Source organism: Pristis pectinata, chromosome 2, assembly GCF_009764475.1.
Source record: "Pristis pectinata isolate sPriPec2 chromosome 2, sPriPec2.1.pri, whole genome shotgun sequence".
In the NCBI taxonomy this organism is placed as follows: Eukaryota; Metazoa; Chordata; class Chondrichthyes; order Rhinopristiformes; family Pristidae; genus Pristis; species Pristis pectinata.
Genome location: NC_067406.1, coordinates 145,419,572 through 145,438,802, shown reverse-complemented (window position 1 = coordinate 145,438,802; position 19,231 = coordinate 145,419,572). Strand labels below are relative to the sequence as shown.

At 50.8% G+C, this 19,231-nt stretch overlaps 1 protein-coding gene across 2 annotated transcripts; it reads left to right on the top strand.

The window, feature by feature from the left end:
- Positions 1 to 4,084: 4,084 nt before the first annotated feature.
- On the top strand, positions 4,085 to 17,495 carry smim19 (small integral membrane protein 19). 2 transcript variants are annotated; one of them, XM_052039684.1, is made up of 3 exons: positions 4,085 to 4,319; positions 11,386 to 11,510; positions 16,188 to 17,495. In XM_052039684.1, the coding sequence occupies exons 1-3, from the start codon at positions 4,120 to 4,122 to the stop codon at positions 16,244 to 16,246; spliced, it is 384 nt and encodes a 127-aa protein (XP_051895644.1). In that variant the 5' UTR covers positions 4,085 to 4,119; the 3' UTR covers positions 16,247 to 17,495. The 2 variants fall into 2 exon arrangements, with proteins under 2 accessions (XP_051895644.1, XP_051895634.1); XM_052039674.1 differs by having other exon boundaries at positions 4,085 to 4,331.
- Positions 17,496 to 19,231: the final 1,736 nt, after the last annotated feature.

Sequence of the window (19,231 nt, the reverse complement as noted above, 5' to 3'; positions counted from 1 at the left end):
AATTGAGGATGTGTGGTGTTGCACAGTGCAGCATATTGTCTGGGAACCTTTTGATCTTCAGAGAAAAGCCACACCTTTATGCACTTCAGTGAATGTATTGACAATGACTTGGAGTTCAGCCTTCATTGTGCACTCCTGCAAGTGACATTTGGGTACTGCAGCTCAGTGACTGAGATTGAAGTGATCTTGGTTCTGGAGTGAAGGTGACTGGTTTGACAGTTTCTTATTTGTCCCATAGATTCGTTCTACCCCAGGGAAAAGCTGTGAGAAAGATTAAGAAAAGGATTGATGATAATGCAGCCTTGAGTGACACCATTCTGTATTGAGACTGGATATATTGTGGATCATTGGCAAACACAGGGTGATCATGTCTTTCTGAGGCAATTAAATTTGAGAAATCTCTTGCTAAAAGTTGTATGCTTTGTGAGGCCCCAAAGGGCACAGAGTGAAAGTATATAGTAGATGCAGAAAAACTGAAATAAAAACAGAAAATGCGAGGGAAATAAATCAGCAGATTAGGTAGCATCTATGAAAGAGAAATAGTCAGAAGGGTAGCTTTTCCAAAACACCGATCGTTCCAGCTCAGCAACTGGATGGTTGTGGAGTAACATCTGTGTTGTGATTGAGAAGTTCTACTGCGTGCTCCTTTCACCTTTGGGGAATCAGAGTTCAAGAATCATGTCAAGGCTTTCAGAACTGGGGAAGGTTTTAAAAGAAGACAAGGAAGGACTGGAAAGGACTAAAGGAATATCTCTGATAAAGTGAGGACTGAAGGGGGGAGGGGGGGAGAGGGAGGGAGGGGGAGTTGAGGGGGAGGGGAGGGGAGAGGGGGAGAGAGGGGGGAGGGTAGAGGGGGAGGGTGGAGGGGGAGGGTAGAGGGGGGGGGAGGGAGGGGGGAGGGAGGGAGAGTGGGAAGGAGGAGGGAGAGTGGGAGGGAGGAGGGAGGGGGAGGGAGAGTGGGAAGGAGGAGGGAGAGTGGGAGGGAGGAGGGAGGGGGAGGGAGAGTGGGAAGGAGGAGGGAGAGTGGGAGGGAGGGGGAGGGGGGAGGGAGGGAGAGTGGGAGGGAGGGGAGGGGGAGGGGGGACGGAGAACGGGAAAGGGCGTAGGGAGGGGGGGAGGGAGGGGGGGGGAGGGAGGGGAGGGGAGGGAGGGAGGGGAGGGGAGGGGAGGGAGGGAGGGGAGGGGGGGAGGGAGGGGAGGGGAGGGAGGGGAGGGGGGGAGGGAGGGGAGGGGAGGGAGGGGAGGGGGGGGAGGGAGGGGAGGGGAGGGAGGGGAGGGGGGGAGGGAGGGGAGGGGAGGGAGGGGAGGGAGGGGAGGGGGGGAGGGAGGGGAGGGGAGGGGGGGAGGGAGGGGAGGGGAGAGGGGGAGGAGGGGAGGGGAGAGGGGGGAGGAGGGAGAAGGGAGGGGGGAGAGAGGGGGAGGGAGGGGAGGAAGAGGGGGAGGGAGGGGGGAGGGAGGGGGGAGGGAGGGGGAGGGAGGGGGAGGGAGGGGGGAGGGAGGGGGGAGGGAGGGGGAGGGAGGGGGGGAGGGAGGGGGAGGGAGGGGGGAGGGAGGGGGAGGGAGGAGGGAGGGGAGGGGAGGGAGGGAGTTGGGAGGGGGGAGGGAGGGAGTTGGGAGAGGGGGAGGGAGTTGGGAGAGGGGGAGGGAGGGGGTGGGAGATGGGGAGGGAGATGGGGAGGGAGATGGGGAGGGAGGGGGAGGGAGATGGGGAGGGAGATGGGGAGGGAGATGGGGAGGGAGAGTGGGAGGGAGAGTGGGAGGGAGAGTGGGAGGGAGGGGGAGGGAGAGTGGGAGGGAGGGGGGAGGGAGAGTGGGAGGGAGGGGGGAGGGAGAGTGGGAGGGAGGGGGGGGGAGGGAGAGTGGGAGGGAGGGGGGAGGGAGAGTGGGAGGGAGGGGGGAGGGGGGAGAGGGAGAGGGGGAGGGGGAGAGGGGAGGGGAGAGAGGGGAGGGGGGAGGGGTGAGGGGAGAGGGGGGAGGGGAGAGGGGGGTGGGGAGGGGAGAGGGGGGAGGGGAGAGGGGGGAGGGGAGAGATGGGGAGAGGGGGGAGAGAGGGGGGAGAGAGGGGGAGGGGAGAGAGGGGGCGGGGGAGGGGAGAGTGGGGGAGGGGGAGGGGAGGGGAGGGGAGGGGAGGGATGGGGAGAGGGTGGGAGAGAGGGGGAGGGGAGAGAGGGGGAGGGGAGAGAGGGGGCGGGGAGGGGGAGGGGAGGGGAGGGGGAGGGGAGGGGAGGGAGAGGGGGAGGGAGGGGGGAGGGAGAGGGGGAGGGAGGGGGGAGGGAGAGGGGGAGGGAGAGGGGGAGGGAGGGGGGAGGGAGAGGGGGAGGGAGGGGGGAGGGAGGGGGGAGGGAGGGAGGGGGGAGGGAGGAGGGGGAGGGAGAGGGGGAGGGAGGGGGAGGGAGGGGGGAGGGAGAGGGGGAGGGAGGGGGGAGGGAGAGGGGGAGGGAGGGAGAGTGGGAAGGAGGAGGGAGAGTGGGAGGGAGGAGGGAGGGGAGGGAGAGTGGGAAGGAGGAGGGAGAGTGGGAGGGAGGAGGGAGGGGAGGGAGAGTGGAAGGAGGAGGGAGAGTGGGAGGGAGGGGGAGGGGGGAGGGAGGGAGAGTGGGAGGGAGGGGAGGGGGAGGGGGGACGGAGAACGGGAAAGGGCGTAGGGAGGGGGGGAGGGAGGGGAGGGGAGGGAGGGGAGGGGAGGGAGGGAGGGGAGGGGAGGGGAGGGAGGGAGGGGAGGGGGGGAGGGAGGGGAGGGAGGGAGGGGAGGGGGGGAGGGAGGGGAGGGGAGGGAGGGAGGGGGGGAGGGAGGGGAGGGGAGGGAGGGGAGGGGGGAGGGAGGGGAGGGGAGGGAGGGGAGGGAGGGGAGGGGGGGAGGGAGGGGAGGGGAGGGGGGGAGGGAGGGGAGGGAGAGGGGGAGGAGGGGAGGGGAGAGGGGGGAGGAGGGAGAAGGGAGGGGGGAGAGAGGGGGAGGGAGGGGAGGAAGAGGGGGAGGGAGGGGGGAGGGAGGGGGGAGGGAGGGGGAGGGAGGGGGAGGGAGGGGGGAGGGAGGGGGGAGGGAGGGGGAGGGAGGGGGGAGGGAGGGGGAGGGAGGGGGAGGGAGGGGGAGGGAGAGGGAGGGGGGAGGGAGGGAGTTGGGAGGGGGGAGGGAGGGAGTTGGGAGAGGGGGAGGGAGTTGGGAGAGGGGGAGGGAGGGGGTGGGAGAGGGGGAGGGAGGGGGAGGGAGAGGGGGAGGGAGGGGGAGGGAGAGGGGGAGGGAGGGGGAGGGAGAGGGGGAGGGAGAGTGGGAGGGAGAGTGGGAGGGAGAGTGGGAGGGAGGGGGAGGGAGAGTGGGAGGGAGGGGGGAGGGAGAGTGGGAGGGAGGGGGGAGGGAGAGTGGGAGGGAGGGGGGGGGAGGGAGAGTGGGAGGGAGGGGGGAGGGAGAGTGGGAGGGAGGGGGGAGGGGGGAGAGGGAGAGGGGGAGGGGGAGAGGGGAGGGGAGAGAGGGGAGGGGGGAGGGGTGAGGGGAGAGGGGGGAGGGGAGAGGGGGTGGGGAGGGGAGAGGGGGGAGGGGAGAGGGGGGAGGGGAGAGATGGGGAGAGGGGGGAGAGAGGGGGGAGAGAGGGGGAGGGGAGAGAGGGGGCGGGGGAGGGGAGAGTGGGGGAGGGGGAGGGGAGGGGAGGGGGAGGGGAGGGATGGGGAGAGGGGGGAGAGAGGGGGAGGGGAGAGAGGGGGAGGGGAGAGAGGGGGCGGGGAGGGGGAGGGGAGGGGAGGGGGAGGGGAGGGGAGGGGAGGGGAGGGAGAGGGGGAGGGAGGGGGGAGGGAGAGGGGGAGGGAGGGGGGAGGGGAGAGGGGGAGGGAGAGGGGGAGGGAGGGGGGAGGGAGAGGGGGAGGGAGGGGGGAGGGAGGGGGGAGGGAGGGAGGGGGGAGGGAGAGGGGGAGGGAGGGGGGAGGGAGGGGGAGGGAGAGGGGGAGGGAGGGGGGAGGGAGAGGGGGAGGGAGGGGGGAGGGAGAGGGGGAGGGAGAGGGAGGGAGTTGAGGGGGAAGGGTGAGGGTGAGGGGGAAGGGGAGGGGGAGGGGGAGGGGGGGAGAAGTTGCCGGGGGGGGGGTTCTCCGGTTGCTCATCTCTGCCAACGTGTCTGTAGTTCCGGCGCATTTTGGATGACGCTGCTGCCTCTGGTGGTTGGGGAGCGGGAGCGGGGTGAAGCCGGGGCCGGGACCGGGATGAGGAGCGGGGCCGGGGCCGGGACCGGGACCGGGACCGGGATGGGGATGGGGATGGACTACACGGTGCACGAGGCCTGGAACGATGCCACCAACGTTTACCTAATCGCCGTGTTGCTCAGTGTCGGGCTGCTGCTGTACGCCAGGAGGCGAGTCGGGCCGATCGGGGAGAGCGGCGGGGGGGAGGCAGAGTGATGAGGGGTTGGGATGGGGGAGGGGGAAGAGGGGAAGGGGAGAGAGAGAAGAGTAGGAGGGGGTGGGAGGGGGGGGAGGGGGGAGAGGGAGGAGGGGGTGGGAGGGGGGAGAGGGGAGGAGGGGGTGGGAGGGGGGAGAGGGGAGGAGGGGGTGGGAGGGGGGAGAGGGGAGGAGGGGTGGGAGGGGGGAGAGGGGAGGAGGGGGTGGGAGGGGGGAGAGGGGAGGAGGGGTGGGAGGGGGAGAGGGGAGGAGGGGGTGGGAGGGGGGAGAGGGGAGGAGGGGGTGGGAGGGGGGAGAGGGGAGGAGGGGGTGGGAGGGGGGAGAGGGAGGAGGGGGTGGGAGGGGGAGAGGGGAGGAGGGGGTGGGAGGGGGGAGAGGGGAGGAGGAGGGGGGAGAGGGGAGGGGGTGGGAGGGGGGAGAGGGGAGGAGGGGGGAGAGGGGAGGAGGAGGGGGGAGGGGGGAGGAGGGGGTGGGAGGGGGAGAGGGGAGGAGGGGGTGGGAGGGGGGGGAGGAGGGGGTGGGAGGGGGGGGAGGAGGGGGTGGGAGGGGGGAGAGGGGAGGAGGGGGTGGGAGGGGGAGAGGGGAGGAGGGGGTGGGAGAGGGGAGGAGGGGGTGGGAGGGGGGAGAGGGGAGGAGGGGGGAGAGGGGGGGAGGGGGTGGGAGGGGGGAGAGGGGGGGAGGGGGGGAGAGGGGGGGAGGGGGGGGAGAGGGGGGAGGGGGTGGGAGGGGGTGAGAGGGGGGAGGGGGTGGGAGGGGGGAGAGGGGAGGAGGGGGTGGGAGGGGGAGAGGGGAGGAGGGGGTGGGAGAGGGGAGGAGGGGGGTGGGAGGGGGGTGGGAGGGGGAGGGGTGGGAGAGGGGAGGAGGGGGTGGGAGGGGGGAGGGGTGGGAGGGGGGTGAGGGGGGTGGGAGGGGGGAGAGGGGAGGAGGGGGTGGGAGGGGAGGAGGGGGGAGAGGGGAGGAGGGGGTGGGAGGGGAGGAGGGGGGAGAGGGGAGGAGGGGGTGGGAGGGGAGGAGGGGGTGGGAGGGGAGGAGGGGGGAGGGGGGAGGAGGGGGTGGGAGGGGGGAGGGGGGAGGAGGGGGTGGGAGGGGGGAGAGGGGAGGAGGGGGAGAGGGGAGGAGGGGGAGAGGGGAGGAGGGGGTGGGAGGGGAGGAGGGGGAGAGGGGAGGAGGGGGTGGGAGGGGAGGAGGGGGAGAGGGGAGGAGGGGGTGGGAGGGGAGGAGGGGGGAGAGGGGAGGAGGGGGGAGAGGGGTGGAGGGGTGGGAGGGGGGAGAGGGGGTGGGAGGGGGGAGAGGGGAGGAGGGGGTGGGAGGGGGGGAGAGGGGAGGAGGGGGGAGAGGGGAGGAGGGGGGAGAGGGGGGGAGGGGGGAGAGGGGAGGAGGGGGTGGGAGAGGGGAGGAGGGGGGGAGGGGGTAGGAGGGGGGAGAGGGGAGGTGGGGGAGGGGGGAGGTGGGGGAGAGGGGAGGTGGGGGAGGGGAGGAGGGGGGGGAGGTGGGGGAGGGGAGGAGGGGTGGGAGAGGGGAGTTGGGAGAGGGGAGGTGGGGGAGGGGAGGAGGGGGTGGGAGAGGGGAGGAGGGGGTAGGAGGGGGAGGGGGGAGAGGCGAGGGGGTAGGTGGGGGAGGGGTGGAGGGGGTTGGACAAGTTCAAGAGATTGTTAGATAAGCATATGGAGGAATTTAAGATACGGGGATATGTGGGAGGAAGGGGTTAGATAGTCTTAGGTGTGGTTTGAAGGTCGGCACAACACGGTGGGCCGAAGGACCTGTATTGTTCTATGGTATTCCTACTCTCTTTTTCTGTTGGATAACCAATTGCCAGTCCACACCAACATATTTTGGGTCCTCTTTAGATTATGAACACCTGACATGTACAGCCCGTAAATATGAATGAGTGTTTGGGAGACTGGTGGAATGTATTTCCTGGCTGTTGCAGGGCTGCAGCCATCTTCTGCTAGGTGGGAACTTGGTTCACAGCCACATTTCCAATGTGAACTGTTTGGATTATGAACAGTTCACCAAAATGGAACCCTGCTGTAACGTGGGGATTACCTGTACCCCTTGTTCTATATCTTCCAGTTTGTGTCATAGAGCACTACAGCACAGAAATAGGCCCTTCGGCTCATCTAATCCATGCTGACCTGATCTTCTGCCTAGTCCCATCTGCCTGCATCTGGTCCATATCCCTCCAAACCCCTCCCATCCATGTACCTATCCAAACTTCTCTTAAATGTTACATTTGAACCTGCATCCAACACTTCCACTGGCACTCGTTCCACACTTGCACCACCCTATAAGTGAAGTAGTTCCCCCTCAGATTCCCCTTAAATATTTCACCTTTCAACCCTGAACCTATGTCCTTTAGTTCTAGTATCACCCAACCTGTGGTCAAAAAGCCTGCATGCATTCACCCTATCTATACCCAACATAATTTTGTATACCTCTATAAGATCTCCCCTCATTCTCCTATGTTCCAGGGAATAAAGTCCTAACCTATTCAACCTTTCCCTATAACTCATGTCCTCAAGTCCCAGCATCATCATCGTAAATTTTCTCTGCACTCTCTCAAGCTTATTGGTATCTTTCCTGTAGGTAGTTAGGTGACCCCAATTGCACACAATACTCCAAATTCGGCCTCACCAACTTGTACAACTTCATTGTAACATCCCAACTCCTGTACTCAATGCCCTGATTTATGAAGGCCAATGTACCAAAAGCTCTCTTTACGACCCTATCTACCCATGACGCCACCTTCAAGGAACTTTGGATCTGTATTCCCAGGTCCCTTTGTTCTACTGCACACCTCAGAGCCCTACCATTCACTGTGTAGGTCTTACTCTGGTTTGTCTTCCCAAAGTGCAACACCTCACACTTGTCTGCATTAAATTCCACCTGCCATTTTCAGTCCATTTTCCCAGCTGGTCAAAATCACGCTGCAAGCTTTGATAGCCTTCCTCGCTGTCCACTATGCCCCCAATCTTGGTGTCATCCATAAATTTGCTGATGCAGTTTACCAGATTATCATCTAAATCATTAATATAGATGATAAACAACAACGGACCCAGCACCGATCCCTGCGGCACACCACTAGTCACAAGCTTCTGGTCAGAGAGACCCACACTCAATGTTTCAGAAACAGCTTCTTCCCCTCCACCATCAGATTTCTGAATGGTCCATGAAGACTACCTCATTATTCCTCTTTTGCACTATTTATTTATTTTTGTAACATAGTAATTCTTATGTTTTTATGTCTTTATGTCTTGAACTGTACTGCTGCCACAAAACAACAAATTTCATGACATATGTCAGTGATAATAAATTTGACTGTGAACCATCTACTACCACTCTCTGGTTTCTCCCGCTAAGCCAATGTTGAATCCAATTGGCTACTTCATCCTGAATACCAAGCAACTTAACCTTCTGGAGCAGCCTCCCATGTGGGACTTGGTCAAAGTCCTTGCAAAAGTTCATGTAGACAACATCCACCACCTTTACCTTATCAACCTTCTTGGTAACCTCCTTGAGGAACTCTATATTGGTGAGACATGACCTACCACGCACAAAGCCATGTTGACTATCCCTAATCAGGCCCTGTCTATCCAAATACTTGTATATTTTGGTTGATAAGTTTTGGTGAGATACCTTATTGAAGGCTTCATGAAAGTCCAAATACATTACATCTGTGGTTTTCCGTGAGTTACAACCTCAAATTCTAGCAGATTTGTTAAATGTGATTTCCCTTTTGTACATCCATGTCAATTCTGTCCAAATGGCTCGTCACCACTTCCTTAATAATTGGCCATAACATTTTCCTTGGTACCGATATTGATTGGTCGATAATTCTGTTTTCTCTCTCCCTCCTTCTTGAATAATGGAGTTGCATTGGCTACCTTCTAATCTGAGAAACATTCTAGATTCTATGGAATTTTGGAATATTACAACTATTATGTCCACTATATGCCTTTGTCATCTCCCAAATCTTGGGATGCACTTCATCAGGTCCAAGGGATTTATTCCCTTTTAGTGCCAGTAATTTCTCCAGTACTAATTTGACAATAATACTCATTTCTTGGATCTCCTTGTACCCTCCAGATTTGAAGGGCTCCACTATTTTCAGGAGGTTCTTTGTGTCTTTCATGAAAAGAGACACAAAGTATTTGTTTAATTTCAGTGCCGTTTCTTCTGTCGCCATCACTAAGGGACCTACATTAATAATAGCAACACTTTTTTCCCCTTTTTGGACATCTATCAAAACTTTTGTACTGTTATGTTTCTTGCTGGATGTATTCTACTTTCACTTTTCTTATGTCTTTGTCCTTATTTGCTGGATATAGTGTATCAAGAGTATTGGCAGGCTTTTGATAATATTACCTACAGGAGGTTGGTTAACAAGGTTAGAATATATGCAAGCAGGTGGAATATACTAGCATAGATTGAGAATTGATTCATGAATGAAAGCAACAAGTGGGAATAATGGATCCTTCTCAACATGACAAGCTGTGACTAATGGGACACCTTAGAGATCAATGTCTGGATTTAAACTATCTGTATCAGTGATTTGGCAAAAGGGACCAAATGGCACACTTCCAAGATTGCTGATGATGCAAAATTTAGGTGGGATTAAGAGGAGGATAGAAAGAGGCTTCAGAAGGAAATAGATAATGTAAGTGAGTGGGCAAGAACATGGTAAATGGAATATAGTGTCAAAAAATGTGAGATCATCTTCTTTGATGTACTAAACAGAAAAAAGAACTTTTTTAAAAATGGTGTAAGATGGGGAAATATTTATGTTCAAAGAGACATAATGTCTTTGTACACAAATCACTGAAAGTTAGCTTGTAGGTGCAACAAGAAATTAGGGAAGTAAATGGGATACTGACCATTGTTACGAGAGGATTGGAGTACAGGTGTCAAGGTGCCTTACTGTAATTGTACATGGCCTTGCTGAGATCCTCATTGCTTCATATTTCTAGAGATTTGGGTTCAATCCTGATGTCTAGTGTTGCCTTTGTGGAATTTGCATGTTTTTCCTCTGACCATGTAGCTTTCCTCTAAGTGCTCAAGTTTCTTCCCACATTCCAGTGACATGTGGGTTGGCTGCTGTAAATTGCCCCTGTTGTAGATGGATTGTAGAATTGCTGGGAATGTAGAGAGAAAAGGTCACAGGGAAAATTAGTGGGGGAATTAAGACTGCTTTGTGAGCCAGCATAGACTCATTGGGCTGAATGGCCTACTTTTGTGCTGTAAGGAAATATGAACCACACCTGGAATATTATAAACATTTTGGGTATCCATACCCAAAAAAAAAGTATTTATTTTACCAAATAGGGAGGGGGATTTTCTACAACACCAGAGACTTGGGTTTAATCCTGGCTCTGGGTACCTTGTGCATGGAGTTCCTACTTTCTTTCTGTGATCGTGTGAGTTTCCTCTTTATTCTTCGCACATCCCAAAGACGTACAAGGAGGTTGGACAAACTGGGTTGTTTTATCTGGAGTGGTGGAAGCTGAGGGGAGACCTGATAGAAGTTTACAAGATCATGAGAGGCATAGATAGAGTAGATGGCTGGTATCTTTATCCCAAGGTTAAAATGCCTAACACCAGAGGGCATGGATTTAAGGTAAGTTCAAAGGAGATGTGTGGGCATGGTCAGAGAGTGGTGAGTGCCTGGAATGTGCTGCCAGGGGTGATAGTTGAGGCAAATAGGATAGAGGTGTTTAAGAGGCTCTTAGATAGGCACATGAATGTGCAAAGAATGGAAAGATATAGACATTATTTAGGCAGAAGGATTAGTTTAGTTAGGCAATTAATTACTAGTTTAATTAGTTTGGTGCAACATCATGCATATCATGTGTTCCTGTGCTGTACTGTTCTATGTTTTAAGTTACATACAGCTTGGCAGGTAAATTTGCTGCTGTAAATTCCCCCTAGTGTAAGTGAGTGGGGGAATCTGGGGGGAAGAGAATACCAGAGATTCACCACCCTCTGCCGGGAGATACCAATGAACTTGTATATTAAAAAAATTACAGAATGTGACAGAGTGGATGCAGGGAGAATTCTTCCCCTGTCTGAGGACTTTGAAACTAGGGGTCACAGGCTCAGAATAAGTGGTGGGCCATCTAAGACCGAGTGCAAGAAAATAGTACTGAGCTTGATGATTAGTCATGATCTTGATAAATGGCAGAGTAGGCTCAAAGAGTCTCTTTGGCTTACCCCCTCTCAAATTCCTGTTTTGTTATTTAACTGATCCTCAGGCTTGCAGTGTTTTTTTCGGGCAACTTTGTCCTTTGATCCAATACTACATTTCACTAGGCATGGGGGAGCACTTTTCCCATTGGATTGTCTGCTGTAGAGGGTAAACAATGACTAACATTTGAAGAATTAATATATTCTTCTTGCAATCAAATTTTTAATGTAGTTTCCCAATTTGTCATTGGCAAATCATGCTTTTGTTATTTGTTTGATTCTGATTTATGACCTTGCTTTCAGATTTAATTAAATTGCTTTCAGTCTTATAAAATACTTTCATAATTGTGATCCCTTATGTACGAGATCAGTTAGCTCTTTGTCATTACTCAATACTTTACCTAAATAGCATCTACCTCTTTTACACTTCATGAATTGGTCCCTGACACTTACAGCTAATTTGTTCACCCAGTAAGTATGTAGATAGATCCTGATGATTATAATTTTATCATTGTTACATGCATCACTAATCATCCCCTGTGCCCTGCAGCTCCTCTCACTCGGTTCCTCAATTTCATTGCCCTCATTCCTTGACCCATATGCCCTCTACCCTCATACTCTTCTGTGCTCTCTCTCTCGCTTGACCTCATGCATGTAATGAGCACTGTGGGGAATTTACTCCTTATGAGCAAGTATAATTAAAAGCTGCGGGATTATTGAAGGGGTCTTGTTGGTGTGCTGCAGGTTTTCTACATGGATGAGTTGTGGTGATCTTATTTAAGTTACTACTTTGTTGATGTGGGAAAATTTCCCAATTGTTTCTTTTAGAAATAAAAGGAAGATCATGAGAATATTCACTGTCCCTCCTACTGGTAATATGACTCCTGAGCCCAACTTTTATGACAGCCTACAAACGGTTCGCTTACGCCAGCAACTGGATATGTACTCGATTGGTAAGCACATTAGGTTTGTTAGTGAAAACGCTGAGTTTTGAAATGGCAAATCTCAAGTGTCCGTGTATAGTAACTAAAGGAAGAAACTTATTAGAAGAAAGTATTTTTTATTTTGAATCAAATTCTTTGGTTTAACATCACTGACGTAAGTAGCTCTTGCTACCTGTGTTTACGTGCTTCCAAAAAATTCTGACCTCTTGACCATGCCTGAATTTAATCACTTGACCAGTGACAACTGTGCCTGTAGCTGCCAAAAGCTGAAGTATTGTTGGAATTTCTCACGGTGGGTGGTGAATCTCTATAATTCTCTATCCCAGAGGCCGTTTGGACCATTGAGGTATTTGAAGAGGAAGTAGATAAATTGTTGAAAGATGATTGAAGTGAGGGCGATGGGGAACTGCCACAGAGGAGATGTTGAGGCCTCGTAGATCAACAATGACCACACTGAATGTCAGGGCAGGTTTAAGGGCTAAGTGGCCTAATCCTGCTCCTATTTTATTCTGTTTCCTTCCAGATTTTGCCACCTCTCTGCCTTTTTAAGATGTTACTTAAATCTCTTTTAACCATGCCTTTGGTCACCTGCTGAAATCATACTGGGGTCAGTGTAAAAACTGACAACTGTCCCAGCCCAACTTCTAATATTGTGGACATAGGCCCCCAGCATCCAGTCCACTCCTGCCTTGGGGGTCTCTGACCTGCCTCTTGGCTGCTCCAAGAGTCTCTGACCTCGTTAACCATACCTGGGATTGCCCACCCAATCCCAGGCTCGACATTCACCAGTTTCTGCAGAAGACCCCTGCAAACCATTTAAGTAATGGACTGCTGTCTGCAAAGGGATGTATGGAAGACAAAATACTTCTAGACTTGATTTATGGGCATGATATGAATAGAACATAAAACACTGCAGCACAGTACAGGCCCTTCAGCCCACAATGTTGTATCTTGGTCTAATATCAAAGGTCATGAGAGGTAAGAAGGTACAGGCTGGTACTACGAGGGGATGGAAGAGTACTGGGGTAAAAGTTATGTTAGGTTTTTGAAGTGTATAAAAAGGGGCAACTTCCTGGTGCAAATCGGAATCTTTTCTTAGGCTGGGTCTCAACCGGCGCTGAGAGACAGAGAGAAGTCTGCATGAAAGGCTGTCAGACACCGGAGGTTCCCTCTGGCATTATAAAATGGTTTCATTGATTGGTTGATAAGTATTGTTTCTTTTTCCCTCTTGTCTTTTATTATAGTGGTTAGTGAGTAGTTTGTATATAATCCTAAAAAGTAGTTTCATATAGCCTTTAACACATGTACTGTGTCTCCTTTGTTTGCGAATACCTCTTGCTGCTGAATCAGGAAAGAACAAGGAGCAAATTTTAAAATATTTTCATTACACCAAGTTCAAATCTCATCATGGTGGCTGTGAACTTCAAAATCAGTTGATGTTCTGGAAAATTTAAACAAAAACCTAGCCTGTAATAATAATGTCCACAAAACGGCCAATACCCTTCAGGGGAAGAAATCTACCAATGACACACAGTCTGTCTGAGGCTGGGCCCACTAATTTGGATGACTAAGTGATCTTGCAAATTGTTTAGTTCAAGTGCCTTTAGGGACAGGAAATAAATGCTACCCAGTGATGTCTACATCATGAGAAAGGTCTTTTCCTTCAAAGCTCATATCCTTAAAAATATGGGTGTGTGATGTAAATCACAAATCTTCATCTTTTTGGTGTTAACTGACCAGTGTTCAGTGGATTAATTCTGAAGGTTAGTGATTTTTCGTCTGAAGAATGAGAAAGACTTGTCCTCTAATTGCTGGAGTTGAGTAGAATGGGAGTCTTCTCACTGATTGTATGAGTGGAGAAGTGAACTAGGAGCACCGTCTCAGGATAAAGAATTGGCTATTTAGTACTCAGATGTAGGGAAATGTCTTTATGCAGAAAGCAGAATTTCCTCTCCCAAGGTGGTTTCAATTCTCATATGTTGAATATATTTGATACCAAATGATAGATTTTTGGACACAGGATTGCAAGATGTGAGAATTGGGCTGGGGTGATAAATGGTTAATTGTTTTGTTATTGTCAGATGTACCGAGATACAGTGAACAGCTTTGTTTTACATCATCCAGACAGATCATTCTGAACATAAGTACAGTGAAGTAGGATGAAAGGAAAAACAATAATAGAATGTAGTGTCCCAGTCACAAAGAAAGTGCAGTTCAGTGCAGTGCAGGTTGGCAGCCAGCCTCCCAGACAACCTCGACACACTGCAATTCGCCTATCGCTGATGTGGATTCATAATTGGCTTGCCTGTAGAAAGCAGAGGGTTGTGGTGGAGGGAGTGCATTCAGATTGGAGGGCTGTGACTAGTGGTGTCCCATATGGATCGGGTCTGGGACTTTTACTTTTCGTGATATTTTTTAATGACTTGGATGAGGGGGCGGAAGGGTGGGTTAGCAAGTTTGCAGATGACACAGAGATCGGTGGTGTTGTGGATAGTGTGGAGGGCTGTCGCAGCTTACAGAGGGATATTGATAGGTTGCAGAGCTGGGCTGAGAAGTGGCAGATGGAGTTCAATCCGGAGAAATGTGAGGTAGTGCACTTTGGAAGGACAAACTCCAAGGTGGAGTACAAGGTTAATGGCAGGATTCTGAGTAGTGTGGAGGAGCAGGGGGATCTGGGGGTTCATATCCACAGGTCACTGGAAGTTGCCTCAGAGGTGGATAGGGTAGTTGAGAAAGCTTATGGGATGTTGGCACCAATGCTCAATACAAGAGGGCTTGGCTTTAAAGTGATGGGTGGGAATTTCAAGGGAGATATCAGAGCAAGGTTTTTTACCCAGAGAGTGGTTGGGGCATGGAATGCACTGCCTGGGGTGGTGGTGGAGGCTGATACGTTGGTCAAGTTCAAGAGATTGTTAGGTAAGCATATGGAGGAATTTAAAATGGAGGGATATGTGGGAGGAAGAGGTGAGATCGTCTTAGGAGTGGTTTGAAGGGCGGCACAACATGGTGGGCCGAAGGGCCTGTATTGTGCTGTATTGTTCTGTGGAAACAGGTCTACAGCGGACGCCTTCTCCCTGGCCCTCCACTCAGCTCTGGAGCATCTTAGACTATTGTTTATTGACTACAACTCTGCCTTCAATACTATAATTTCAAGCAAACTCATCGCCACACTCCGAGCCCTGGGACTCAGTATCTCCCTCTGCAACTGGATCCTTGACTCTCTGACCAACAGACCGCAATCAGTGAGGATAGGCAGCAATACCTCCAGTGCGATTATTCTCAACACTGGTACCCCACAAGGCTGCATCCTCAGCCCTCTACTCCCTATTTACTCATGACTGGATTGTGTGGCTAGATTCTGCTCTAACTCCATCTACAAGTTTGCAGATGATACCACCGTAGTAGGCCATACCTCAAACAACGATGAGTAGGAGTACAGGAAGGAGATAGAGAGCTTGGTGACATGGTGTCATGACAACAACCTTTCCCTCAATGTCAAAAGAGCTGGTCATTGACTTCAGGAAAGGGGGCGGTGTACATGCACCTGTCTACATCAATGGTGCTGAGGTTGAGAGCTTCAAGTTCCTAGGAGTGAACATCACCAGTAGCCTGTCCTGGTCCAATCACGTAGATGCCATGGCCAAGAAAGCTCACCAGTGCCTCTCTTTCCTCAGGAGGCTAAAGAAATTTGACATGTCCCCTTTGACACTCACCAAGTTTTATTAATGCACCATAGAAAGCACCCTATCTGGTACGGCAACTGCTCTGACCAGGACTGCAAGAAAGTGCAGAGAGTTGTGGACACAGCCCAGCGTGTCACGGAAACCAGCCTCCCCTCAGTGGACTCTGTCTTTACCTCTCACTGCCTTGGTGAAGCAGCCATCATAATCAAAGACCCCACCCACCCAGGTCATTCTTTCTTCTCTCCTCTCCCATCAGGCAGAAGATACAGGAGCCTGAGGGCACGTACCACCAGGCTCAAGGACAGCTTCTATCCCACTGTGATAAGACTATTGAATGGTTCCCTTATACGATGAAATGGACTCTGGCCCTCACAATCTACTTTGTTGTGATCTTGCACCTTATTGTCTACCTGCACTGCACTTCCTCTGTAGCTATGACACTTTACTCTGTACTGTTATTGTTTTTACCTGTACTACCTCTGCACTCTGTACTACCTCAATGCACTGTGTAATGAATTGACCTGTACCACCAGTATACAAGACAGGTTTTTCACTGTACCTCTGTACAAGTGACAATAATATACCAATAACAATGTGCAAGGCCCAAGACGAGGTGGATTATGAGATCATGAGTTCATCTGGGGTAAAGTGGGTTTAAGGAACAGAATCTACCATTACCATTAGATAGCAGAGCTGGCTCAAGGTCTACGGCCTGTTCCTGACTGATTTTGTGTTAACTATAACTGTTATCAGGTACTAATTCTTTATTTCTTATTGTCTATAATCTCAGCAAGGTGAAGTAGCAAGTTTCATTGTATTGGATCTTGCACAAGTCAACTAAGATCTGTCCCAATCTGGACTTGTGATTGATAAACATCAACTTAGTCTGCTAGGTGAAATAAAACTTCAATATAAGATTTTTATATTTTACTAAGAATTTCATAAACAAGATAATTCTGCTTTCATTTAAAATCTTATTAACATTCTATTTTGATCATTACAGCACGTAAGTATGAGCAACAGCAAGGGCAGTTGGACAGCGTACAGCTTACAGTTGAGTGATACCTGCACTGCATTCTTGATAGAAATAGAAGATTATGTGGGACAGCCATACAAACTAGAAAACTCGGTAAAAAGAACACTACTGGAAAATCTGAAATCAGTGGAGAAATGCAGGGAATTGGACCTTTACCATTGTCACTCCTACAGGACGAAGGAACAAGAGACACTGTGATTACTTTCCACCTCACTAAAAAATACTTTACCCATCCTACATGTATAGCAGCGAGCAATCTGTTTTTCTTAAATCATGTTAATTATAGAAATTTTCTCCTGACAAATATGGAAAAGGAAACCAAGATCTCCAGTACCCTTGTATTGATACTTTTATGCAGAGTGACTGCTTCCTTAATCTGGTATGATGCCTGTCCCAAAGATGTACTATCAGATTACCGAGAATATGGTTTTTTGAGGATTGATGTTGGTATGATGGACTGGATTGTCCTCAATTAAGAATAAACTCAAGCAGTTCCAGCATAAACCACGTGTGGAGTTTGGTTTGAAGTAAACAAAAGTGTATTGTCCAAAATAAAGTACAGCTTTGTTCTACCTTAATATTTTGACACATCTTACTACTAGGTGTAAAATCTTAGTTCACCTCAAAAATTTGGAGTTATATGCCTTACAAAAGGAGAAATAATGTTCATTGAATGTTTTAAAAATGGAAATGTATTGAATAATGCTCAGATAATTTTTCTATTTTCCCTTTTTGATTAATATTCCTGCTATTGATATATCAATGGACATTTGTGGATTTGAATGTCATTTTGGGATTAACTCTGGAACCATTGACGTTCAACTCTCTCCAGTTTTCCATACTTTTCAGCAGGGGTTGCTGGGTATTGAGCAAGGATGAGAAATCAAGACTGTCCTTGCTGTACCTGAAAAGCATTGTATTAACTGCCAAATGTTAATTAATTCAGGACATGCCAGATTTTGAACTAAGGATTTTCTGGTCTGTTTGCTATTCAGTGTGTGCATCATGGGGCAGGCAGTCTTTTTATATTCAGCTTCATTAATTTTTCAGCTACCAAATACACACTGGAGTAGTTTTGCTGATATGTGTTGCTGAATGGTGACTTGGTATTGTTCATGATGTATCTTGGGTGCCCTCTAAAAGCAAATGGACAGTGGCAATCTACTCTATCTCCTCATCCACAAATTACATTTGAGTCAATGTTAATTAGATTGGGTGAAATTTTATGCTTGTAAATATCTGAAAATGTGGTTGTCAATAAACTATTTCAAATGCTTTGTGTTCTCAAGTAAAATTTTAACATTTTTGTGTAAATCCATTGTTTTCTGATTTATGTAGGAAGTCTTGATGCTTTTTGTGGAGGCCATAGCTTTTTTTGTGTTTCACTCCTTCCTACACATTAAAGATTAGATTCAACCACTTTTAAGTACCTTAGCCAAATACCTGGGAGCCAAAGTTTAAGTCAACAATTTAGCTGAAAGAACTAAATGTCATATTTCCAAGTTTAGTGGTGATAAAAGAACAAGGTAGAATGGTGAGTATGGAAGAGCATGTAAAGAGGCTTCAAGGAAATACCAGATGCTGAGTGAGTGGGTAAAAACATACAGGAAGCAATGTCTCTCAGGACAGAAAGCTGCCAGAATGTGTGTGGGGGCCAGATTGATAAAAATTGACTGCCATTGCATGGGTGGGGCCAATTGATTGGTTTTATTGACAGCTGGTGGTATGAGTGGGGCTAAGAACATAAGAAACAGAAGCAGGAGGAGGCCATCTGGCCTGTTGAGCCTGCTCTGCCATTTAATAAGATCATGGCTGATCTGGCTGTGGACTCAGATCCACCTACCTGCCTTTTCCCCCATAACCCTCAATTCCCCTACTATGCAAAAATCTATCTCTGTCTTAAAAATATGAGGTAGCCTCTACTGCTTACCTGGGCAGAGAATTCCACAGAGTAACTGCTCTCTGGGAAAAGGTGTTCCTCCTCATCTCCGTCCTAAATCTATTCCCCCGAATCATGAGGCTATGCCCCCTTGTTCTAGTCTCACTTACCAGTGGAAACAACTTTTCTGCCTCTATATTATCTATCCCTTTCATAATTTTACATTTCGATAAGATCCCCTCTCATTCTTCTGAATTCCAGTGAGTATAGTCCCAGCTGACTCAACCTCTCCTCACAGGCTAATCCCATCATCTTCGGAATCAACCCGGTGAACCACCTCCAAAGCCAGTACATCTTTCCTCAAGTAAGGAGACCAGAAATGCACACAGTACCCTCTACAGTCGCAGCATAACCTCACTGCTCTTAAATTCAATCCCTCTAACAATTTGCCTTCCTGATAACCTGTTGCACCTGCAAACCAACCTTTTGCGATTCATCCACAAGCACTCCCAAGTGCCTCTGCACAACAGCATGCTGCAATTGTTCACTATTTGAATAATAATCTTATCTATTTTTCCTTGCAAAGTGGATGACCTCACATTTACCAACATTGTACTCCATTTGCCTGCCCCTTGCCCACTCACTTAACCCATCTACATCTCTCCGCATCCTCTGCACAATTTGCTTTTCCACTCAATTTAGTGTCATCAGCAAACTCAGATACGCTGCACCCTGTTCCCTCTTCCAAATCGTTAATGTATATTGTGAACAGTTGTGAGCCCAACACTGACCCCTGGGGCACCCCACTCACCACTGATTGCCAACTAGAGAAACACCCATTTATTCCAACTCTCTGCCTTCTGTTGGTTAACCAATCCTCTATCCATGCTAATACATTACCCCCAACTCCATGCATCCTTATCTTATGGATGTCTTTTATGCGGCACCTTATCAAACGCCTTCTGCAAATCTAAGTATACAACATCCACCTGTTCCTCTCTATCTACTGCATTCATTATATCCTCCAAGAACTCCACTAAGTTTGTCAAACAGGACCTGCCCTTCCTGAATCCAAGCCATGTTTGCCTGATGGTCTGACTTCTATCCAGATGTCTCACTATTTCTTCCTTAC